Below are 25349 nucleotides of genomic sequence, written 5' to 3' on the forward strand. Positions count from 1 at the left end.
ACGCGTCACTTGGCCCCGCCCCCAAGTATTTAAAACTCGTGCCCGCTAATCGGATGAGTCGCGTGCATGCGCACGCTATCCATCATGTCCGTCTTCACCGACAAAGTCAACGTGGGGGCGGTTTTGCGGGAATTTTCACCTTCTCCCGAAGGTGGGTGTCCTCCTCGTACACAGTTTTAGCAATTTTTGCACCTTAAAACGGATTTTAAATTGTTTACGGGGTTCTTTAACAACTTCATAATAACCCCCCAAAACAACGCGTCGTCGTAACAGGAAATTGTTGCCGTTGTCAAATTAAGATTATTTTTAAAGCACACATTTCAATTAACGGAAGGATAATTTCTACAATTTGTCATAAACTCAATGAAGATGTTGTTTTCTTTCAAAATAAGCTTTAAAAGAACGATTTGTTATTTAGCGATGTGTGGATTATAAATTGGTAGTTTTATTGTGAAATCCGTGAGTATGTTACGGATGCGGATTTTGAATGCCCAAACATGGAGCTAATCAAAACGACCATTATTTCCTAAATGAGTAGTTTTATTTTTGTCTTCGGTAAATCTTAACTATTTAACTGCCTCAAGCATTTATATTTGGAGTCTGCAACCTTTTACAAGCGGCGCGCTACTTTTTATTACTAATTAGCCCAAAAGGCACCCATCCATTATCCTCAGTAGGGTCGCGGAGGTGCTGGAGCCCATCCCAGTTATCTTCGGGCAGGGGACACAAGCTAGATGGTTTGCTAAAAAGTAGCTTGATAGTTATCCAAAAAAGGTAAACAAAACTAAAAGAAAGCTAGCTAAAATGAAAAGACAATAGGAATAGAAAGCTAACAAATAAACTAGCTTGCTAGCTAAAAAGCAGGTCAAATTTTAGGTTGATATCAAGCAAAAAAAAAAAAAAGATAAATTAGCTAGGTAGCATCCAACAAAAGGTAAAAAGTTAGCTCAATATTTTGCTACATTGCTTAAAAAAGTCTGAAGATAAAAACAAATACGAAGCTTGATAGAGTAAAAAAACACATCTAAATATTGGCATGGAAAGGTAAAAACAAAGCTAGATGGCTAGCTAGAAAGGAAGCCAACATTTAGCCTTATAACTAGAGAAAAAAAATGATAAATTACCTAGGTAGCATGCAACAAAAGGTAAAACGTTAGCTCAAGATTTGGCTCTATAGCTAAAAAAGTCAGATAAAAACAAATGGGGAGCTGGATAGCTAGCTTTTTATTCGAATAACAAAGCTAAAAACAAAGCTAGATGGCTAGCTAGAAAGGAGGCCAAAATTTAGCTTCATAACTAGCAAAAAATGATAAATTAGCAAGGTAGCATGCAACAAAAGGTAAAAAGTTAGCTCAACATCTTGCTACATAGCTAAAAAAGTCAGATAAAAAGAAAAACAAATGGGGAGCTTGATAGCTAGCTTTTTTTATAACACATCTAAATATTGGCATAGAACGCTAACAACAAAGCTAGATGGCTAGCTAGAAAGGAAGCCAAAATTTAGCTTTATAACTAGCAAAAAATGATAAATTGGCTAGTTAGCATCTAAAAGTAAAAAACACATCTAAGTGGCATAGAAAGCTAAAAACAAAGCTAGATGGCTAGCTAGAAAGGAAGCCAAAATTTAGCTTTATAACTAGCAAAAAATGATAAATTGGCTAGTTAGCATCTAAAAGTAAAAAACACATCTAAGTGGCATAGAAAGCTAAAAACAAAGCTAGATGGCTAGCTAGAAAGGAAGCCAAAATTTAGCTTGATAACTAGCAAAATTGATCAAATGTTAGATAGCATGGAAAAATGTAAAAAGCTAGCTAGATAGCTCGCTAAATTGCTAAAAAAACTGCACTTTTTGCACAACACTAACCCCCTTTAATTGAACTAATATATGATGGAACTCTAACTGAACAAAACATGAAATTTTTTCAGGCTCTGCAAGCGGAGAGGTGACATCTAGCCTGGCACTGCAGATGTCCATTTATTTTAACATTTTTTATTTCCCTTTTTGGTGCGCGGCCTCCGTCTGCATGCTGGAAGTCAAGGTAGGAAAAAAAACGATTATCAAACGAGAGAGGGGGATGTAAAGGGAGAAAGAGAGAAAAAGAGTGAGAAAAAGAGCGAGAAAGACACAAAGAAAAAAAGAGTAAGAGAGAAAAAGAAGGGAGAGAGCCAGAGGGAGCCAGAGAGAGAGAGAGAGAGAGAGAGAGAGAGAGAGAGAGAGAGAGAGAGCCAGAGGGAGCCAGCCAGAGAGAGAGAGCCAGAGAGAGAGAGCCAGCCAGAGAGAGCCAGCCAGAGAGAGAGAGAGAGAGAGACAGTCAGAGAGAGAGAGAGAGCCAGTGGGAGCGAGAGAGAGCCAGCCAGTGGGAGCGAGAGGGAGCCAGAGGGAGCGAGAGCCAGAGAGAGAGAGAGAGCCAGAGAGAGAGCCAGACAGAGAGCCAGACAGAGAGCCAGACAGACAGAGAGCCAGACAGACAGAGAGCCAGACAGACAGAGAGCCAGACAGACAGAGAGCCAGACAGACAGAGAGCCAGACAGACAGAGAGCCAGACAGACAGAGAGCCAGACAGACAGAGAGCCAGACAGAGAGCCAGACAGAGAGACAGACAGAGAGAGAGGGAGAGAGAGACAGACACAGAGAGAAGAAAAAAGGAAAAGAAAGAGAGGCGGGAGAGTGGGCGGGACTTGAGGATTTATGCGTGTTTATTGGTCAGTTTGAGCAGCTTCCTGGTTACTACCGAGGCCTGGTGAGCGGCGGGATCTCATTGGTCAGCGTGGTGGAAGTGCTACGACTCTACTTGGGATACTTCGGGAACCTCCGCGAGGACGTAAGACAAAGAAAGCCTCCTTGTTCATTGAATTTGAGACATTTTTGGATTAGCTCACTAGCGCCCCATGTGGCCTGGAGGACTACTACACAACCCTCCATCCTTTGCATTTTTTGTTTTTTGTTATGAATGATATTTTTCTATATATTTTTTCGCGCTAAATAATGCATACAGTCCCTTTAAAACAGGGGTCTCCAACCTGGGACCCGCGGTTCTGAAAATACCCCACCAGTCCTGGGTCATAAAGATTTTATAAATTGATTCATTTGACGTGGTTGAGGCAAATTAACCCTACTTTCTATTGATCTCTCTTCTTCTTTCTTTCTCTCATGCTCTTTTTTTCTTCCTTTCTTTTTCTTTCTTTTTTATATTTTTCACCCATTTCTTCCCACCCCCTCTCGATTTCCCTCTGACATTTTTCTTTCTCTTTATTTTTTCTTTTTTCTTTATTTTCTTTCTCTGCCTTTGTATCTTTCATTTTTTTCTTTTTCTATTTTACCCATTTTTTCCCGCCCTCTATTCTCTTTTTTTCTTTCTTTTCCCTTTTTCTTCTTTTCTTTCTTTTTCTTTCTTTTTACTATCTTTTTTTTCTTTTTCCTTTTCTCTCTCTCATTTCTCTTTTTCCTTTTCACACTCTCTTTTCTCTTTTTCCTTTTCACACTCTCTTTTCTCTTTTTCCTTTTCACACTCTTTTTCTCTTTCCCCTTCTCTTTTTCCTTTTCACTCTTTTTCTCGCTCTTTTTCTCGCTCTTTCTCTATTCTATTTTCTTTCTTTCTTTTCCCTTTTTTTCTTTCTTTTTCTTTCTTTTACTATCTTTTTTTTCTATTTTTCCTTTTCTCTCTCTTTTTCTTTTTCCTTTTCTCTCTCTCTTCTCTTTTTCCTTTTCTCTCTCTCTTTTCTCTTTTTCCTTTTCTCTCTCTTTTCTCTTTTTCCTTTTATCTCTTTTTCTTTTTCCTTTTATCTCTCTCTTTTCTCTTTTTCCTTTTCTCTCTCTCTTCTCTTTTTCCTTTTCACACTCTTTTTCTCTTTCCCCTTCTCTTTTTCCTTTTCATTCTTTTTCTCACTCTTTTTCTCGCTCTTTCTCTTTTTCCTTTTCACATTCTTTTTCTCTTTTTCTCGCTCTTTTTCCTTTTCTCTCTCTTTCTGTCTCCTTTTCTCTACCTCTCTCTCTTTCTGCCTCGTTTTCTTCTTTTTCTCTCTTACTCTTTTTTCCCTCTTTTTTTCTCTCTGTGTCTTTCTCGCTCTTTTTCTCTATTTCTCCCTTCCCACGTCTCCCGTTCGATAACTGTTAACCCTTTTTTTCTGTCTTCCTTTTTACTACTGGTAGGGACATGGCAAAAACAAAGTAGTACAAGATAAGTTACTATTTTAGAAATGCATATCCAAGTGGGCACCCTTTGCACTAATATGTATCAGAAAGTAGCTCTCTGCTTGGGAAAAAGCTCAGAGAGCCCTGCTTCAAAACACTAATGGTATTCGTGTCCCCGGCAGGTGTCGCGGCTATGCTGCTTCTGCGTGCTAACGCTATCCCTGCAGCTGCCGCCGCTGCTATTCCTCCTGACGGACGAGGCGGCGCTCATCCTGCCCACCGAACGCGCCGTCCACTTGCCGCTGCTCACCGCCTCCGTGGCTCAGTTGCTCGCCGCCGCGCTAGCTCTGCGCGACATGACCAAGAAGCTAACGCTGCTTTTCCACTTGCGGCAGTTAGGCAAAGTGGACAGCTTCGGCAACGCCGCCGCTAGCACGCCTGCGCGGAGGCTGCGGGGGCTAGCGTACCGGCGGGTGACTGGGACTTTTTAGCACGTTACAGGTTTTTCTGTTTTTGTTTCGCATATGCGAGGTAAATCCGGTCAAAATTCTATTTCCGTGCGTCAACATTTTGTTAATGGAGTAAGAGTAAGTTACCCAGTTGGAGGCCATTTTGCGAAGCAGCATGAGACCAAACCCTCACTCTGTTGCATATGGGCATGACCAATCGTCATTCAGGACTAATATCAAATTTAAGGAGGCGATTAAAGCAAAAAAAAAAAAAATTCTTACATGTTTTAATATCGATTGTGATTTGGATCCACCCGCTACTCCACTGTACCAGCTCATGCCATGTCACACCAAAGGTAAAAAAAAAATGATTTTTTTAATATATATTCATATTATTGAATCATACACATAAGTAGCTCTTACTGTATACTATTTAGTCATTGGAATTTTTATTTCTGGGATACCGGGGTTTCGCAATTACAGCAATATCACTTTGAGACACCCACCCCTCAGAACTGATTCTGTATTGTACTTCGAATAAACAGAACTATGCAATAAAGAGGTATTTGTTGCCGTTTTTGTTTTACTAGTGAAGGATTTTATAGACTTGACTATAAAAGATTTTATACGATTGAATATAAGTTACATTTATGGAGTGCAATGAAGATTTTCTACGAGTAGGCTGTAGTTCAATGACAGGTCACGCTGATCCGAATGCGGAATGTTTTGTTTAGTTCTGTTGATAACAGGACTCTGACGCAGGACGGCAGGCATTGTTTGGAGAAGTTGAGTTTTTCCAGACATCGAGGCGAGGTGGTGGAGCTGTGGAGCCCATGTGGGGGCTTTCCTGGCACGTCCATGGGAGGAGCTGGCACTCCAGCTTCTGGAAAAACGTGGGCTGAGAAGAGAAGGCGGAAGATCGAGAGAGGAGGCTTCCCAGAGACTCTAACGACACTGATTCGGCCATTTTCGATGGAGTACACTTAGTTAGATTATTTAAGAAATTAAATCTGCCTCTGCGTGGAAATGCCGGTCTCTTTTTCATCAAGAAACAAGCGCGCACTGTGAATGTAAGTTGTATTTGGTTAATGGAGTCCGATAACTTATTCAAACAATTTGGTAAACGATACATTTTGATCTTAATTCCCAACAAGTTAAAACTAAAAAATAAACGCAAAAACGTTGTCGTAGTCGTTTTCAACAGATGCGTTCGTTTTGTTGTTAGCGATGACGCCACGAGGGGGATACAATCTCCAGCTGGCGGAAGGGAGAGCACAAATAGATAAAATAATAATTATTTAGTCAATAATAACAAATTTTGTGAGTGATGACATGAAATGGGAACTCGTGATAAACTCCACTCGAGGGTCGTTGGCAAGTGGCAGCGCACTTCCGGGACGGCCTGATAAGAATAAATAGGCAGAAGTTAGGGGGGCGTATGACGTCATCACGCACAGACGTCTATCCCGGAAAAGGTCGAGGAGCCGCTGGAAGTGGAAGAAGACGCCGCTATCGGAAGGCGGAGATGCCACAAAATGTCAGATGATCGCAGGGAATACGGCAGGTCACCTCGCCAACAGTAACGTTCGCATCATGCTCGGCCGAGGCTCGGTAAGGATTTTTGTTCCTGTTTTTAAATTTATTACGGGGCTGTTAGCCGTCTACGGACGCCCCCAACAATGGCGGCGAAAATAGAATAAAAAGCAGCTCGCAGGAAAAAAACACTAAATATATTTTTAAAAAAACTTCATTTTACACAATTTGCCAACATTTTGAATAAAAGTCGTTTTTTCCAGCATATTTTGTCAATTAAAACTACGTAAAAGCGAAGTTCGCCCTCAGTTATTTTCGTGTAAAACAAACGATTAAGAATACATTCTTCAAATTTCCAAACTGAGTTTATAAACCAGAACACTGGCAGGGTATATTCCTTTCTGTCAGGTCACACAACATAAACGTAATAAAGTTCCCAAATGGTGAATATTGTTGCTTATTTTAAATCTCATCTCATCAGCTGCACCGCTTATCGTCAGTAGGGTCGCGGGGGTGCTGGAGCCCATCCCAGCAATCATCGGGCAGGGGACACCCTGAACTGGTTGCCAGCCAATCGCAGGGCACACAGGTACAGACAATTCGCTCATTCACACCTAGGGACAATTTGGACCGGCCAATCTACCTGAAATGCATGTCTTTGGAATGTGGGAGAAAACCGGAGTGCCCGGAGGAAACCCACGCAAGCACGGGGAGAACATACAAACTCAGCACAGGAAGTCTGGTAGCTGGATTTGAATCCACACAGGAGGTTCCCAAGACCTTAGAACTGTGCCGCACACGCGCTAACCACTGCACCGCCTTGCTGCCCTTATTTTAAATCCCTAATGTGTAATATTTCACCACTAGATGGCACTGTATTGAATGGTACGAATGCCTCGGAGCACAGCGTGGCGGCAGGATGCCGGACAAACATGGCGCCGACCTAAGTCAAGTCAAGTTATATTTATTTGTGACGCCCTTTATAATAAAAGGTCTCAAAGGCCTGTACAGAGCATAACAACAAAATCAGTATTAAAATATAACATCAGCTTTAAAAAATATTTTTATAGGAACGGAATTTTTTTTAAACGAAATACAGAAACATTAAATATGTAACTTGGTCTACATGGAATCCAAATGCCAAATATGATTAGATAGATATTAATAATATTGTAAAGTTCATACTCGGGTAATAAACTAAATTGGAGCTAGATAACTAGCTAAAATAGTAAAAAAAAAAGACCAAATGTTAGCTCGATAGCATGCAAAAAAATGTAAAACGCTAGGTAGATATACGATAAATAGACGAAGATAGCAAGCTACAAAGCAAAAAAAAAAAAAAGTGACCAGCTAGCCAGCTAAAAAAGTGGGGTTTACACGATGAAAAAGTCATAAAAATTTCTTGACCGATGATGATTTTTTTTAAGCAAAATTAACATTCGAATAATAGTTCATGTATTTTTGCTTGGCTTGGAGAGAGGTGGGCGCCACCAGGCTGTACTGCCCCATGACACACCCCAGGAAATGATGCCCCTACGAACCTAGTGGTTAAGACACAGGTGTCAAACAGGCGGGCCAAATCAGGCCCGCCAAGGGATTGAATCCGGCCCGCGAGACCACACTCAGAGAAGCGCAAGAGAAAAACAAGCTGCTAGTTTAGATATAGCAACTTGATGTTGCCAAAGCCAGGTGCCTCTCACAAAGACACTTGTATTTAGTTCTCTCTCTCTCTTTCTTTCTGCCTTTCTTTCTGTCTGTCTTTCTTTCTGCCTTTCTTTCTTTTTGCCTTTCTTTCTGCCTTTCTTTCTTTCTCTCTGCATACCCTTCGCGCTTTCTTTTCTCTTTTCTCTCCTTCTGACTTTCTTTCTGTCTTTCCATCTTTCTGACTTTCTTTCTTTTTGACTTTCTTTCTGACTTTCTTTCTGACTTTCTTTCTGACTTTCTTTCGTTCTTTCTGACTTTCTTTCTTTCTGACTTTCTTTCTTTCTTTCTGACTTTTTTTCTGTCTTTTTTTTTGTCTTTCTTTCTGTCTTTCTTTCTGTCTTTCTTTCTTTCTGTCTTTCTTTCTGTCTTTCTTTCTGCCTTTCTTTCTTCATACTCTTCGCGCTTTCTTTTCTCTCCTTCTGACTTTCTTTCTTCATACTCTTCACGCCTTCTTTTCTCTTTTCTCTCCTTCTGACTTTCTTTTTCTCTTTGGAATTCTTTCTTCCTCTCCCTTTCTTTTCCCCCTCTCTCACGACTTTTTATTTTTTGTTTCTCACGCTCTCTCCCTCTCTCTCTTTTTCTTTCTCTTGAATCTCCTAGTCAGGCCCCCGACAGAATGTTTGTTCTATCGTGTGGCCCCCGAGTTAAAATGAGTTTGACACCCCTGGGTTAAAAGATCAAATCATATGAATCAATGTTTTTTTTGTTTTTTTTACCAGATGAAAGTTTTTTTGTACCACTAATTGGCACTAATTATTACACACTGTCCCTTTTAAAATAAGGCCCGGAATAATGGCTCTGAAAATGACAACAAGCGAGCTCCGTTGATCGAGAACCTCGTATTTTTCGAGGTCTCGGATAATTAGGGTCGTCGCGGGTAGGAATTTCTGGAGATGATTGTCAAACAAATAATCACGATTAACGAAAATTTTGTAAATATTTCCCCCTCTGCATTAAATCTTACTATGATAATATGAGCCTAATATTACATGTTTTGTGCACCTGATTAAAGAAGAGCAACGTCATGGCCAACGAATAATCAATAATTCATTAACTTAAAATTATGTTCCTTTCATTAAAACAACTGCAAGATTGCAGGTTTTCAGGCTGTTAGGTTAAAATCAAGTCATGTTTATTTGTTTGGCCCTTAATCACAAAGAGTCTCAAAGGGCTGCACAGACCACAGATTATTGCAAACTAAGACGATTATGACACCATCCCCTGATCTAAAACCTACATGAGGGTAAGGAAAAACTCAAAAACCTCAGTCAAGTCATGTTTATTTGTGACGCCCTCAATCACAAAGAGTCTCAAAGGGCTGCAAAGACCACAGATTATTGCAAACCACAGACTATTATTACACCATCCCCTGATCTAAAACAGACACGAGGGTAAGGAAAAACTCAAAAACCTCAAGTCAAGTTTATTTGTGACACCCTTAATCACAAGGATTCACAACAGACTGCACAGACCACAGATTATTGCAAACTACAGACTATTGACTCATCCCCTGATCTAAAACATACATGAGGGCAAATAATACACATATTATCAACTTAAAATCTAGGTTATTCATATGCTATAAGTAGAAGTGTGTTTTAAGCTTAGAGTTAAACATTTCCACTGAGGTTGTAGATCGAATCTCAGGGGGAAGAGCATTCCACAGCACCGAAAAAAATGACCAGTCCTCAGGTCTTTGACTCAACTGTTAGGTCATAATTATTATTATTATTATTATTATAAAGTGCACATTTGAACAATGTGCAAAAATGAGGCGCTCAGATGAGAAAAATAAAAACTCTTATTTATACGGCAGCAGAGCAGATCAATGTCCAATGTCTTTGCCTCAAATTCTTAGGCTTCTACGGCTTGTCTTATAAACAGTTAAAAAAAAAAACAATTGCACAGTTCAAGGCCTGTTCACATGACATTAACTTGAATATCAACTTGTAAATGGTCCATGGTCTGCATTTCTGTAGCGCTTTTCAAGTCAATGAAGAGCTCCCAAAGCGCTTTACAATGTGCTTCACACTTACCCATTCACACACTCATTCACACACCAATAGGGAGTCAGCCTCTAAACGTTTTGAGGATAATCAAGATGCTATTTGGTAAATGGTCTGCATTTATGTAGCGCTTTTCAAGTCAATTAAGACCTCCCAAAGCTCTTTACAATGTGCTTCACATTCTCACACACACACACTCACACTCACACACCAATAGGGAGTCAGCCTTGCAAGGCGCCTACCTGCTTATTGGGGGCATTAGGAATTCAACTTGTCGACAATAGAATAAAATAGAATAGAATAGAATTTACTTTTATTGTCATTCTTTGTAACAATGCACACAGAACGAAATGTCAATACACCTGACCGGGACAGTTAAACTGTAGCGAGCCGATGCAGCCGCAGCCAAACAGGGCGCAGCCATTTTAGTCATTAGGTGACCAAACCCCCGAATTCCAACCCTTAATGCTGAGCGCCAAGCAGGGAGGCAATGAGTACCAATGTTGTAAGTCTTAGGTATGACTCGGCCGGGGCTTGAACCAGCGACCTCCCAGTCTCAGAGTGGGCGCCCTACCATCTAGGCTACAGAGCATATTTCATATTTGCGACATTTCATTTTCCTCATGTTGAGGTTTTTGAGTTTTTCCTTTCCCTCGTGTCGGTTTTAGATCAGGGGTTGGTGTCATAATAGTCTGTGGTTTGCAATAATCTGTGGTCTGTGCAGTCCGTTGTGACTCCTTGGGATTAAGGGTGTCACAAATAAACATGACTTGACTTGAGCTTTTTGAGTTTTTCCTTGCCCTCATGTAGCTTTCAGATAAGGTGATGGTGTCATAATATTCTGTGGTTTGCAATAGTCTTTGATCTGTACAGCCCTTTGAGACTCTTTGTGGTTAAGGGCCAAACAAATAAACATGACTTGACTTGAGGTTTTTTAGTTTTTCCTTACCCTCATGTAGGTTTTAGATCAGGGGATGGTGTCATAATAGTCTGTAGTTTGCAATAGTCTTTGATCTGTGCAGCCCTTTGAGACTCTTTGTGATTAAGGGCCAAACTAATAAACATGACTTGACAGCCCAATGGGAAAGGCCATGCACAGAGACCACAACAATAGACGGCCCGCCCCTCTCCCCTTTAAAGAGTCTACCAACTCATGCCAAACAACAGAGTTTACACTCAAGTCGATGATCCTCCCTGAAAAGGAGCATACGGAAGAAACCTGTCATGCTGCTACAATTCATGGAGTTCATGAAAGCCATCCTCTCAAATGACCTCAGGCCAGGAACTGTCAGCAATGGAGAGCGTTGTCCAGAGTTGCATACTCCGATTTGCTCCACATAATAAGAATTCATATGAAAATAAATCATTCAGTAATGTCTCTGTTTACGGATCACTTAACGGCAAGGGTCATTGGGGCACCAATGAGGAACAAAAAGAAAAGGGAAAAAAGGAATAAAAAAAGGGCTAGAGAGAGAAAAAAACAAAAAATAACAAATGAAAAAAGGAATAATAAAAAGAAAGGAAAGGGAAAAAAACAAAGACAATGAAAAAATAGACAGGTTTTTGGAGGTAGCTGTAGCAGCAAGATGTCTAATAACGTGAGCCTCATCCTATGCCAGTTAAATCCAAATTTCTTGACAAGTTTTACCATTTAAAACTTTTGTCGGCCTCAAACTCTCATCCCACAGGCTGCAATCGTCCCTCGGGTTCCGGGTTTGAAACCCCTTTTTTCAGCTTTCTGTTGTTTGTGTAGAAATGAGAAACTTCAGGACTCCAAAAGTTGCAGTCCAAACCTTTTGTGATGCTTTCTTGCAGCCGGCGTGTTGGCGCGGCCGGGCCAGGGTGACACACGCCGTCATCGTGATTTTCTTGGAGTTTTTTGCCTGGGGGCTGCTGACCACACCCATGCTAACGGTAAGGATGGGTTTGAATTAAGGCTGCACCGTTTTGGGAAGAAAACCTAGTTGCGATTTTTCAGACATTCTAATTTCGATTCCATTTTAAAAGAAAAGTGCATTTGTGTTCTTGTTTTGGGGGATGTTGGGAATTGATTATCAAAATGTACCGTTTACCAAATTGTTCGAATCAGTTACTGACTCCATTAACCAAACACAAACTACATTCACCCAACAATCATGCGCTCGTTTCTTGAGAGAAAAATGAACAGGAAAGCCGACATTTGCACACGGGGGCGGATTTATACTATTTAAGTGACATTGCAGTCTGTGTGGGAAGCCTTCTTCTGAAGTCCTTTAGCTTTTTCTTATCGGCTCACGTCTTCCTGCGAGATGGCGTCTCGGCTCCTCCCATGGGCGTGCCAAGCAGTTGTTTTGCGCCCAACGTTCTCACAGCACAGCGCCTTGATGTTTGGCTTCCCAAAACAACAACGCCTGTCGTCCTGCGTCAGCAAATCCACGAGTCCTGTTATCAAAATTCCCGAGACAAAATATGATGCATTTACAACAGCCTGCCCTGACCTTGTACATTGAACTAAAGCCCACGCAGTGAAAATCTTCATTGCATTATGAGTCAATTGTGTAAAATCCTTTATGGTCAAATGTATAAAATCTTTTTAGGGAGAACTCAGTGACATGCAAACTCGATGTTGTATAAAACCCTGATAAAATAACTATAGAGCTACAAATAAAAACAGAAATACAGTTTAATAAATGGTATTTATTGTCATTATACTAAAGTACAACAAAATTGGATGGCTACTCCTTTCATTGTAAGAAAGCGATTTAGAGAGCAGATGGCGAGCTATACGCTGGTGACGGGTAACTGCGACTCCTGCTAGGTCTTTTCTTTGTGCTCTTTTGACTTTCATCAGAGTCCGTTTTAATCGATCAATTCATTTTTAAAACCTGCTTCTGATTGGCTGGCACTGTTAAACCACCTGGAACTGTAAATCCTTTAAAAAATGCAGTGTTTTGCGATTACACCATCGCACTACGTCACATTGCAATATCGATTAGGTTACGGTTCATCGTGCAGCCCTACTTTGAATGCTGCTTGAGTCTCACCAAGGGGAGTCAGAACCTTTAAATGTTCGTGTGTAACTGAGGTAGTGCTATGATATGCAAGGTCTGCTTTGCAAGCGGTCTTTAGATTGGCTTTATCCGGGCTAAAATGTTCCTAAACTTAACAAGTCTGGGTACTTGATGTTGACGCCATCATTTCTGTATGTTAGCGCTCGACAGAAAAGCTATCACTCATAAGCAACCCTGAGCAGGGATTATATTCATGTAGGGATGCCTCACTCTGATGGAAAAATGTGTCTGGAGACAAAAGTAATGTTGTTTTTGAGGCCCTGAAGCACAACAAGTCTCAAAGAGCTGTAAAAACTGCAGAAAAAGAATCAACGGACAACTGACGAGTGGATAATATAAAAAAAAAAAAAATCAGAGAGAAGTCTGGCCCGAACCCGAACGTATTTATTGACATTTTAGACCTAGAAACAGTCTCAACCACTTATACATGCAATTGAATATAGAAAACTACGCCAAAGGTAGTCTGTCGACAATAAAATCGTCAACCGTTCTGGATTTTTTTGGTCAAGAACGTTGACTCGACTTTGTTCTTCTCGCAGGTCCTTCACGAGACCTTCCCGGAGCACACCTTCCTCATGAACGGCCTGGTACAAGGAGTCAAGGTGCGTGTAAGCGAATTCAGGCATAAGCCGTCGAGCCCAGATTGAGGATGTGAATTTCAGGGCTTCCTGTCGTTCCTGTCGGCGCCCGTCATCGGGGCCCTGTCGGACATCTGGGGCAGGAAGGGTTTCCTACTGCTGACGGTCTTCTTCACCTGCGCCCCCATCCCCTTCATGAGAATCAGCCCCTGGTGAGGCGCCGCCAACCCTCGCCTCACCCCTCACATCACGTGTGCAGAGACTAACAGAACAAACAATGGCATGCTTGGAATTTTCATCCTCTAAAATGAACACTCGACTGCTTTCATGTTGTCATGTGACTCAGGGGGGTAAATGCTTGCAGCCATGATTTGTTTTTTTTACTGTGTTTAGTGAACTTTTTTTGTTTATTTTTTCACAAAATCTGCAGAACTTTTGAAACCAAACCTGACGAACAAGTTCATTTGAAATTAGCGTGAGTAAAGAACATTGTGAAAATAAAAATGACGAAAGAAATAATGAGGGGAAAAAAACTGTTAAAACTAAATAATGACAATAACTAAAATAAAAAATTACGATAAAGTATTCTACATAATGATGATGAAAATATCCTACAACATACACACACAGAACAGACGTGACTATTTAATTTAATTTTTTTCCCCTAAGGGAAATTCTTTTTCACAGACTACTGGGGGGTACAGTCAGTGCTGTCACAGCAGAGCGTGTGTCAAATGACCTGGCATTCCCAGTTGCTCTCCCATCCAAGTACTAACCAGGCCTGATCCTGCTTGGCTACCCGAGATCGGGTGGTCTCAGTTCGGTATGGCCGTAAACGAGTCATTCAAATGAATAAATAATGAAAATAAATGAATACAAAAATAATGTGAATAAATAGAAATGACCAAACTGATAATGAGGATATAAATAATAAAGTCAATAATGACAACAAAATAGTATTAACGTTCTTTTTTAAAAAGCATACATGCATGGAACGGAATATTTTGATAAATAACCATGAAAAATACATATTGAATTGCCTTTTATTATCATTTATAACAACATAGTGAATGCTGTAAGCAACAAGATTAGAAATAATGACAGTAAATGAAAATCCACTCAGTCGCTTTACTTCCACATCCTCTCACATTTAGTGCCCCCATAACTAGGGTCTGCGAAACATTTCGGTCCCGCGCCCCCCTTTCTTTGCCTTGCTGTCTCTTAGGGAGTAGAGATCCACTTTAATCACCTCTTACGACAAGCAGTGGACCACGGTGGGAGAATTCTCAGACCTCCCAGGGGAGGGCCCCCCACCACAGGAACATACAGTATGGATGTTAAGAGGGGACTGTATGAGAGTGTGATTGTGCTGACTGTGTTGTATGGTGCAGAGACTTGGAGCCTAAATGCAGATTTGAGAAGGAAGTTGAATGTTTTTGAGATGAAGTGTTTGAGGAGTATGTTAGAAATGACAAGATTTGATGGATTGAGAAATGAAACTGTGAGAGACAGAACTGGAGTAGTAGTGGAACTGAGCAAGCGTGTGGATAAAAGAGTACTGGGTTGGTTTGGACACATGGAGAGGATGGATGAGGAGCGAATGTTGAAGAGGATCTACAGAGCAGAAGTCAATGGAAGGAGACCAAGAGGAAGGCCGCCATTGATGTGGATGGATGGTGTTATGAGTGCACTGCAGGAAATCTAGTGGAAGCTAGAGCTCTTGTTGGTGATAGGAATGAGTGGAGAGGTGTTGTAAAAGGATAGTAGGATGTTTAGACGCGTTCTATGATGCGGCAGGGGTAAACCAGTGAAAGCTGTCGGGCCCTGCTCTTGAACAGAGGAGTGTCGTGTGTCACCCTGACCCGAGTGACATGGCGGCTTTCTGGTGTCCCGTCTCTTCTGGAGGGACGAAAACATGACCAACTTAGGTGCCGAGGTGCCTAACTAGTTTGGTTGTTTGGGAATTTGGGTTGGCCATGGTCCAAATATTTTTGTGTGTGTTTTCTGCTACTTTTTCCTTTTTTTTTCTTTTCCTTGTTTTTGTATATGTGTTGTTCGTCACCCCTCTTGAGTGATATGACCAAAGTAGATGGATAGATGGACTGTACTTTTCTTACTCTCACCATTTTCATGCTACACTAACAAAATCTAGTGACGAGCAGTCACTCTGCAGCTACCAGTCCCCCTTTGTTTTTTTGAACTCAGTTGGGCATTTTTAACACATATTTAATAGAATTTTTTTTTGCTATAAACTTTTTAAGGAAACTTCAAACTACGCGACCCACCTTTTAAAGGTGTTAGCGGAGGATGACTTTTTTTTAGCTGAAATAAAAAGGGAATTAAAATTTGATCCAGCCACTTAAAAGTGTATGTTGCCCATGCTTTCCCGCAGGTGGTACTTTGCCCTGATGGCAGTGTCGGGGGTCTTCTCCGTCACCTTCTCGGTGGTCTTCGCCTACGTGGCCGACATCACAGACGAGCAGAGCCGCAGCACGGCCTACGGCCTGGTAGGGATCACCGGGTTCCGTCCCGACGCCGCCGCCCCCCTGTGACTAATGTTCCCTGTAATTTTCCTTACGGGTCTGAGCATTCACACAAAGTCGATGAGCAACGCTTGAAACAACAGTGAGCAACGGCAATCCCAAGTGTGGCAACTAAATTATTATCAAACATGTCCAAAACTTGACATCACGTTACATTTTGCTGAGTTTCCGGCAATGCAAAAAAAAAATTCAATTTTGAATGAATTGACTCGAACGATTGCAAAGGTTGCAGGGCCTACAAACGTCATTTGTTTTTACAATGCTTTCACAAGATTTCCATTTATTTTATTCCTGATATCTTTTGTCGCATAATACTAACATTTTTGGGGGCTTATTGAGTCGGTTGCACAATAATTACATTTTTTAGTGGAAGTACAATGTTGGCAACAAGATTAACTTGATATAATTGGAAATTATTTGAATGCAACACAAACTTTTTTTCTTTTTCCCTGTTTTTTTTCCATTTTTTAAAATTCCTTTTAAAACAATCTCATTGTGTTTATTTTTTCTTAGCCTTTACTTTTTTCTTTTTGTTCTCTATTTACTTTTTTCTACTGTTTTTCCTTTTTTCTGGCTTTTTTTTCTGAATTTTTCCTTTTTTTTTTTTACTTTTGTTTCTTTTTTTCTCAGCTTTTCACTACTTTTTAATTTTGGTATTTTTTTCTTTTTTGTTCTATTCCCCCTTCCTTCGAGTCATTTTGTGCATAATTTTACATAATATTTGGTCGTGTAGGGATGAAAGAAGCAAAAACAACCTGAAGAGCCGTTTGGGACCCGAAAGAGCCGGTTCTTTTTGGTGAGCTGAGCCGAAGAAGCCGGTTCTCGAAAAACTGACTTTACTCAACTTCGTTCTACTTCGACATTGACTTCAAAATACCGCATTTAAAACACAGCATCAGGGGAACCCGTGTATTTTTACCTTCATGCTCTGTAACTTTGACTTAATTCGCTTTTTAATTAGCAATTTCGAGCCCTGATTTTTGTGAGCTGGCAAGATTTTCTTGTGCGCGGAAAAGCTCTGGGTAGTGCGCAATTGCGCACACACGCAGCTTAGAGGGAACATTACCTGTGACGTCTGCCCCCCTTTTGTCAGGTATCGGCGACGTTCGCGGCCAGCCTGGTGACCAGCCCGGCCATCGGGGCCTACCTGTCGGCCCGTTACGGGGACAGCCTGGTGGTCCTGGTGGCCACGCTGGTATCGGTGGCCGACGTGGCCTTCGTCATGCTGATGGTGCCCGAGTCGCTACCCCAGAAGATGCGACTCACCACCTGGGGATTCCCCCTGTCTTGGGAACAGGCCGACCCCTTCGCCGTGAGTAGGGGGGCGGGGTTACACCTTTGTCCGACTCACCTTGACAAGACTTTGTGGGGGATGTAGTCGCTGCGTCGCGTGGGAAAAGACTCCACCGTCATGCTCATCTGCGTCACCGTTTTCCTGTCGTACCTGCCGGAGGCCGGGCAGTACTCCAGCTTCTTCCTCTACCTGAGACAGGTGAGCGGACACTGATATGCAATCCAAACCTTTTGTTGTTATTGACATTAGATTGGTTTCTTTATAAGCTAGTCACTGTTTTTGACATACTGATTTCAAAGTATCATACTTGTCGCGCTCTAGGGCTCCATGCCCTTACAAACTGTCGTATTTTCCATTATAAAATACAAAAAAAATCTTTTTTTTTTTTCAAACATGTTTATTTATGTAGTTTAACATGTTATATTGTACATGTGTTTCCTTATATCATATATATTGTTAATTAACATTTTGTTGTGAGATACTGAGTTGCTCGACATGAATGAGGTTTATTGTAAAAAAGTTCCAAAAATGAAGTCGCTTGGACGTTCACTGTAGAAGGAAAAAATACATGCAAATAGATTTAATTAATTTCCTGCATTGAATTACTGTTCGTAATATACTCATTAAAGGGATAACCACAAACCTGTTATTTTTCATTTTCTCCTTTTATACTTCCTTTTTTTTCTTCTTTATATAACATAATAATTCGTAATATAATGCATCAAAGCAAGTGAGCCGTATGAGAGCCGGCTCTCTTGAATGAGTCTAGCCGAAAAAGCCGGTTCTCTATAAAGAGACAGACTTCCTTTCACTACACAACTACCAGGGAATGATGCATGATGGGAAATCCCCAGGCGGCAGACGCATGAGCACAGTAGCATCGAATTGCTCGCTTCGTTTGCAACGATAAAAACGATACCGAGATATAGGGGACCGCGGCGAACTCGTTTGACTCGATTGATTTGCCATCTGGTGATAGTCGGTGTATACCGGATGGTAGCCATCATTGACAAATTTGCGTTTTTCCGTACAGATTTTCTCGTACGTCGTACACGTCTTAAAATGCATCACAAACGTACTTTGTACGGCAAAAACTTGACAGGTATGAAGTATCGAACCTCCTGTGTGGAGTTTGCATGTTCTCCCTATGCTTGCGTGGGTTTCCTCTGGGCACTCCGGTTTCCTCCCACATTCCAAAAACATGCATGTCAGGTTGATTGGCCAGTCCAAATTTTCCCTAGGTGTGAATGATCGAGTGTGTTGTCTGTCCCTGTGTGCCCTGCGACTGGCTGGCAACCAGTTCAGGGTGTCCCCTGCCCACTGCCCGAAGATAGCTGGGGTGGGCTCCAGCACCCCTGCGATCCTACTGAGGATAAGCGGTGCAGATAATGGATGAAAATGGTGAAAGTAAGAAACGGCGGACCAAATCTCAAGAAATATGAAAAACCAAGACCTTATTGTAAAGCTGAGAAAAAGCCTTAATCAAGAGTTAAATCCACTACTGCTTACAATGGGGTATTAAAGGCGCTTTAAAGCTGGGAGCAAGTCGCTCTGAACGCGGAAGTGACACTTCCGTGGCAAGCGATGGCGGTGTTGGGAGCGGAAAAAAACAGGTCAGTAGCCGGGACAGGAGAGCAAAAAACATGGTCGAGATCAGCAGCGAGTCGCAAGCCAGGAGAGGAGAGTAGACGTGGTCAAGAAAAAAAAAACCGGGAAACAGACAGGAGTGACTCTCAATACTGTACAGTTAAAATGAAAAGAGAGAAAAAGGAGGGCTGATGGGAAAAAGCTTATCGTTGTCCCGCCCTCTTCATTATCTTAATGCCTTCCACAGTTTGGAATTTTTCTTCTGAATATTTTTGATTTTACTTTCCTTCTTTTGCCTTTCAGGTCATTGACTTTTCTCCCGCCGCCATTGCTGCCTTCATCGCCATGGTGGGCGTCCTGTCCATCATTGCCCAGGTGGGGGCGTGTGTCTGTACTTGATGCACTTCACACAAAGTTTTTATTAAAAAATCACATGTACTAGTAGACTTAAGGAGTTACAACCGCACATAATTTATGAAATAAGAGCTAATATTGGTGACCTAAAAGCGAGGGAGCTATAAGCTAACAATAGTGGGCCGAGAACATCAATGGCCAAACTTTTCTTAGATTAAAAAACTATTAAGATGATCTCACCAGTGTTTATTTTCTTCAACGATTGAAGACTGATTAGACTTCCACAAAATCATCATATGATGAATTGTCCAATCAGCAACTTCATATTTTAAATCTTTTCCAAAATATATTTGAGAAATATATTGATCTTTTTCTTGTGGAAAACACCAGTTTTAGGAAGCTTCAAGCTAACATTAGCTAGCTGTGCGCTAGGAAGTTGGAAGCCAAAGTTAGCTGGCTGAGAGCTAATACTAGGAAATTGATAGCTATGGATATACTAGCTAGCTACGTTTAGTGTGGTGAGCGCAAACATTACCCACTTAAAAGCTAGGGAGCAATATGCTAAAATTAGTGAGCTAACACTAGCGAGATAAGAGGTAACATTAGGGACCTGGGAGCTCGGTACGTAAAAGCTAACATTAGTGAGCTGAGAACTAATATTAGGAAATTGATAGCTTGGGAGTTACTAGCTAGCTACCATTAGTGTGATGAGTGCTAACATTATCAACTTAAAAGCTAAGGAGCAATATGCTATTAGTGAGCTGAGAGCTAACATTGGCGACCTGGGTGCCAGGTACCTAAAAGCTAACATTAGTGAGCTGAGAACTAATATTAGCTCATTGATAGCTAGGGCGCTACTAGCAAGCTACCGTTAGTGAGATGAAAGCTAACAATAGCGAGCTGAGAGCCAAGAGATTTAACGTTAACATTAGTGAGCTGAGAACTAATTTTAGCTAACTGATAGCTTAGGAGCTTTTACCTAGCTACCATTAGTGAGATGTGACCTAACATTAGCGACCTGAAAGCAAGGAAGCTATAATTTAACATGAGCGAGCTGAGCGCGAGGGAATTATGAGCTAACAATAGTGAGCTAAAAGCTAACCTTAGCGACCTGGGAGCTAGGTACCCAAAAGCTAACATTAGTGAGCTGAGTGCTAACATTAGCAAGGTGAGCGCTAAAATTCTTCAAGTAACATTAGTGTGATGAGAGCTAAGAAGTTTAGAGCTAACATGATCAAGCTGAGAGCTAGGAAGCTTTAAGCTAACATGATCAAGCTGAGAGCTAAGAAGTTTAGAGCTAACATGATCAAGCTGAGAGCTAGGAAGCTTTAAGCTAACATGATCAAGCTGAGTGCTAGGAAGCCCCAAGCTAACACGATTAAGCTGAGAGCAAGGAAGCTTCAAGCTAACATAATCAAGCTGAGACCTAGGAAAAAATCCCACCCCCTCAAAAAAAACAACATTAGTGAGCTGAGAGCCAGGAAGCATGAGCTAACACTAGTGAGCTAAGAGTTAATATTAGCGACCTGAAAGCTAGGAAGCTATAATTTAACATGAGCGAGCTGGAGCCAGGGAGTTATGAGCTAACAATAGTCAGTTTAAATCTAACATTAGCGACCTGGGAGCTAGGTACACAAAAGCTAACATTAGTGAACTGAGTGCTAACATTAGCAAGGTGAGCGCTAGAAAGCTTCAAGTAACATTGGTGAGCTGAGAGATAGGAAGCTTTAAGCTAACATTAGCAAGCTGAGAGCTAGGTAGCTATAGGCTAACATTATTAAGCTGAGAGCTAATATTAGTAAACTGACGGAATCTATGAGCTAACACTAATGAGCTAAAAGTTAACATTAGCGAGGTGAGAACTAGGAATCTTCAAGCTAACATTAGTAAGCTGAGAGCTAACATTAGCAAACTGATAGCTAGGGAAAATGAAAATCTTTGCTGATTTCCACGAAATCACGTAATAAATTGTCCAATTAGCATTTTCTTAACACTTTCTTTTCTTTTTTTTTTGGTGTCAGACGCTGGTCCTGAGCATCCTGATGCGGTCGCTAGGCAACAAAAAGACGGTCCTGCTAGGTTTGACTTTCCAGCTTCTGCAGCTGTTGTGGTACGCGTTGGGCTCCGAGCCCTGGTGAGTGTCTGGTGGGCGGGGGGGTTCGCCATCTCCATCACCCTGGTAACTGTTTCCACGTCTCCATGGTAACCGCCTCCCTCCCCAGGATGATGTGGGCGGCGGGCGCGGTGGCCGCCATGTCCTCCATCACCTTTCCCGCCATCTCGGCGTTGGTGTCGCGGAGCGCTGCCCCGGACCAGCAAGGTGGCGTCCTCGTCGCTAGCCGTTTTTACGTGCTAGCGAGTCGCTAACATGTGCTAGCGCGTTGCTAACATGTGCTAGAGCGTTGCTAACATGTGCTAGCGCGTCGCTAACCTGTGCTAGCGAGTCGCTAACATTTGCTAGCGCGTCGCTAACATGTGCTAGCGCGTCGCTAACATGTGCTAGCGCGTCGCTAACATTTGCTAGCGCGTCGCTAACATGTGCTAGCGTGTTTCCGCTCAGGTGTGGCTCAGGGCATGATCACTGGCATCAGAGGCCTGTGCAACGGTTTGGGGCCGGCACTCTTCGGATTCATTTTCTTTCTCTTCAACGTTGAGCTCGATGGACCAACAGAAGAAGGGCACGACGTGCAACACATAAAGGTATACGTGAGAACGTGCAGTTAGCTGATTTTGAGCTAGGGCTAGCAAGTTAACGTTAGTGAACTAAGAGCTAGGGTGCTACAATCTGACATAAGTGAGCTGCAAGGTAATGAGATGCCAGCAGTTAGAAGCACACGAGGTAGCAATTTATAAGTGGTTAATAAGCTAAGGATTAGGACGTTTCATGCTAGCAAGCTAAAAGTTGAAAGATTCCACAAGCTAGCAGTTAAGAAGAGGTTAATAGCAAGCCACAGAGTAACATCATTGAGCTGCAAGGTAACAGGATGCCAGCAGTTAGCATGCCACAAGCTAGCAGTTCATAAGTGGTAAGGATGAGCGAGCTTCGAGCTACTTGCTCCCAGCAGTAAGTGTGCCATAAGCTAGCTGTTAGCAACCAGTAAATAGGCTAAAGGTTAGCGAGCTTTAAGATACCAAGCTAACATTAGCTAGCTGTAAGCTAACAAAATGCCAGCTAACAAAATGCCAGTACTTAGCGTGCTACAAGCTAGCGGTTACCAAGCAATTAATAAGATGATCAAGCTTCTTTCTAGCAAGCTTACATTAGTTAGCTATTAGCTAAAAGGATGCCAGCAGTTGGCGTGCAACATACTAGCAATTAATTATTTAGCTTAAGTTTAGCCAGTTTTGAACTAGCAAGCTCTGAAATAACATTAGTAAGCTGCTAGGTAACATGATGTCTGCAGATAGGGTGTCTTAAGCTAGCAGCTAATGGGCTAAAGACTAGCTTGCTACAAGCTAATATGAGTGAGCTGCAAGCCAACATGGTAACAATTTATAAGTGGTTAATAAGATAAATATTAGCGTGATTCATGCTAGCAAGCTACAAGCTAACAATATTCCAACAGCTAGTGTGACAAACTAGCTACAGGGCTATACAAATAAATATGACTTTATTAAAGATTTGTGAGTTGCTAAGCTAAAACATGTGAGACGTAAGCTAGCAGGATGTGTTCAGCAAGCTAGCAGGATGTGTTCAGCAAGCTAGCGGTTGATTAGCAAAGGTTAGTTTCGAAGTAAGCTACTAAGTAACCTCTGCGGCTGCATGCTAACGGGATCAGATACCTGGCCTTAAGCTAGCAGTTATTTGGCTAAAGATTAGAGAGTTTCAAGCTAGCAAGCTACAAGCTAGTTATTGTAATCTGCAAGGGTACAGGAAGCCATTAGTTGGTGTCTCACAAACTAGTGGTTAATAAGTTGCTAAAATGCTATACATAGAAATGCCACTCGACTACAGAATAGTGTGTTTAAGCTAGTAAGCTACAAGCTAGCATGAGTGAGCCGCAAGCTAACAGGATGTTGTCTGCGGGCAGAAATGGAGCATCCCCGGCCCCCCCTTCCTGTTGGGCGCCTGCACTGTGCTAGCAGCGCTAACGGTAGCCTCCTTCATCAGCGAGCGTCCGCCGCCGCCCCCTGCAGTCACCGACGGGAAGTGCGAGGAGGGCGCTCCGGCCACGCCCCCTCAGGCCACGCCCAGCAGCGACACTGAGGACATTCAGCCCCTTCTACAGGACAGCAGCCTCTGATTGGTGGACCAGGCTAGATGCTAAGTGCCAAATTTTCTTTTTTTTTTTTTTTTTTTTTTATCACCTCGGCAATCTCCTGTTCCCTTTTTAAAGAAGAAAGCACAACAACAAACATTTTATTGCTCATCAACAAAACTAAACAAATGACGTTCTTTCCCTTTTCAAAATAAAAGATGAGGGACTCATTCTACTAAACGATGCTGATGGAACCATTAGCATGCTAGTGCCTAGCGAAGGCACTTTTGTATGGGCCGGGTCACAGCAAACAGGAAATGGTCTCCCTGGTGGTGAAGTAAGGTATGTCCTCTGGAAGAGGGCAAAGAGGACATTTGAAGGTCATCTTGATTGTACTGTTGCAACCCTTCAAAATAAAAACTCTATTTGATAAAATTGTTACAGTGGAGTTGAGTTTGATTGAGATGTATTAGGGGGACTTTTTTCAAACGTGAAACTTTTATTTTCAAGTCAGTGACCCATGTATGCTAAAGCTCTCCAAATTAGCCGCAAATGCCTTATGTAATCTATGACTTATTTCTTGATTGTTATAACACTTCAAAATAAAAGCTCAATTTTGTAGTCGTCTTATTGTGAAGTTGAGTTTGATTGTAATGTTTTGGTGTGACTCGAAAGCCTGGCCTTTTTCAGAAGTCAAGCTTTTATTTTGAAGTCAGCAGGTCAAAATTGACCCCAAACGACCTGTTACCTCTGACCTCTGTTTACATTCTCCTCTCACAGCTCTTCAAAACAAAAGCTCGATCTTTAAGAACTATTCTCTTATTGTGAAGTGCAGTTTTATTTGTATTTGTTGGTGCTAAAGTGCTAACCTTTTCAGAAGTAATGCTTTTATTTTGAAGTCAGTAGCTCAAAATAGACCCCAAACGACATGTGTGACCTCTGACCTCTCTTGATTGCCATTTCACAACCTTTCAAAATAAAAGCTAGATTTGTTTTAGAAATGTTTGTATTTGGATGACTAATGCGTAACATTTTTTCAGAAAACAAACTTATTTTGACATCAGCGGCTCTAACTTCACTTTGAAAGCCCCGTATTACCTCTGACCTCTGTTTGGATTGTCATGTTACAACCCTTCAAAATAAAAGCTAAATTTGTTTTTAGAAATGTTCATTGTGACGTTTGTACTTGGATGACTAATACACAGACAATTTTTCAGAAATCAAACATATTTTGACGTCAGCGGCTCTAACTTGACCTTGAAAGCCCTGTATAACCTCTGACCTCTCTCTTTAGATTGTCCTGTTACAACCCTTCAAAATAAAAGCTTGTTTTGGTAAAAATATTCCTATATTTTATCGTAAAGTTGAGTTATATTTGAATGTATTGGTGTGACTCTAGCATGAAATTTTCACCCTAATCCTAGCTTCAGCGGCCCTCAACTCAAATGAGTCTCAGACCCTTGTTCTACACCATCTGCACCACTATATCGTAAATGGAGTATCCCCATACACAGGTGCTGACCTAAAAGCGTATAAAAATAATCGAAGCTTACCAAGTCTTCGTAGCTGGTTCGGTTCCTGGTATGCGGTTCTGCACTGACTGGGAGCTACCTCACAATGGTAAGACACTAACGCTAGCTGTGTATGCTAGAATGTTTGTTCCGGGGTGCTACTAAATCTTAAATGGGCTACAATATATTTTTAGCTACCGTAGTACTTATTAGTAGAGTTTTTTTTAACGTGACTCATATCTACTTTACATTAGGGAGTCCGGATGTCAATCCAACCTCCAAAAGAGATCAAAAATGTTTCTTTGAGCTCATGATACATACGTGAACATACGTGCACGTGCAACAAAAGGAGCTTCAGTGAGGCTGAGATGATTTCAGCCAGTAAATGGCGTCAGCAAGTAGAATGATT

The 25349-nt window shown here is 41.6% G+C and overlaps 2 protein-coding genes across 2 annotated transcripts; both read left to right on the forward strand.

The window, feature by feature from the left end:
• Positions 1–8: 8 nt before the first annotated feature.
• On the forward strand, positions 9–5134 carry LOC148366502 (transmembrane protein 17A). Its single transcript, XM_088335245.1, has 4 exons — positions 9–151; positions 1927–2039; positions 2709–2822; positions 4315–5134. Exons 1-4 carry the CDS (start codon positions 67–69, stop codon positions 4621–4623), a joined length of 621 nt encoding a protein of 206 aa, XP_088191371.1. The 5' UTR covers positions 9–66; the 3' UTR covers positions 4624–5134.
• Positions 5135–6029: 895 nt separating this feature from the next.
• On the forward strand, positions 6030–24066 carry LOC148366503 (solute carrier family 71 member 2-like). The gene is made up of 12 exons (XM_088336963.1): positions 6030–6192; positions 11640–11738; positions 13414–13476; positions 13537–13664; positions 15845–15959; positions 17089–17307; positions 17374–17487; positions 19180–19251; positions 21252–21364; positions 21453–21550; positions 21791–21930; positions 23262–24066. Exons 1-12 carry the CDS (start codon positions 6124–6126, stop codon positions 23472–23474), a joined length of 1443 nt encoding a protein of 480 aa, XP_088193089.1. The 5' UTR covers positions 6030–6123; the 3' UTR covers positions 23475–24066.
• The last annotated feature ends 1283 nt before the right edge of the window (positions 24067–25349 follow it).

This window comes from Urocampus carinirostris, chromosome 5, assembly GCF_059441175.1.
Source record: "Urocampus carinirostris isolate Australia breed hairy pipefish chromosome 5, RoL_Ucar_1.0, whole genome shotgun sequence".
Classification (NCBI taxonomy): Eukaryota; Metazoa; Chordata; class Actinopteri; order Syngnathiformes; family Syngnathidae; genus Urocampus; species Urocampus carinirostris.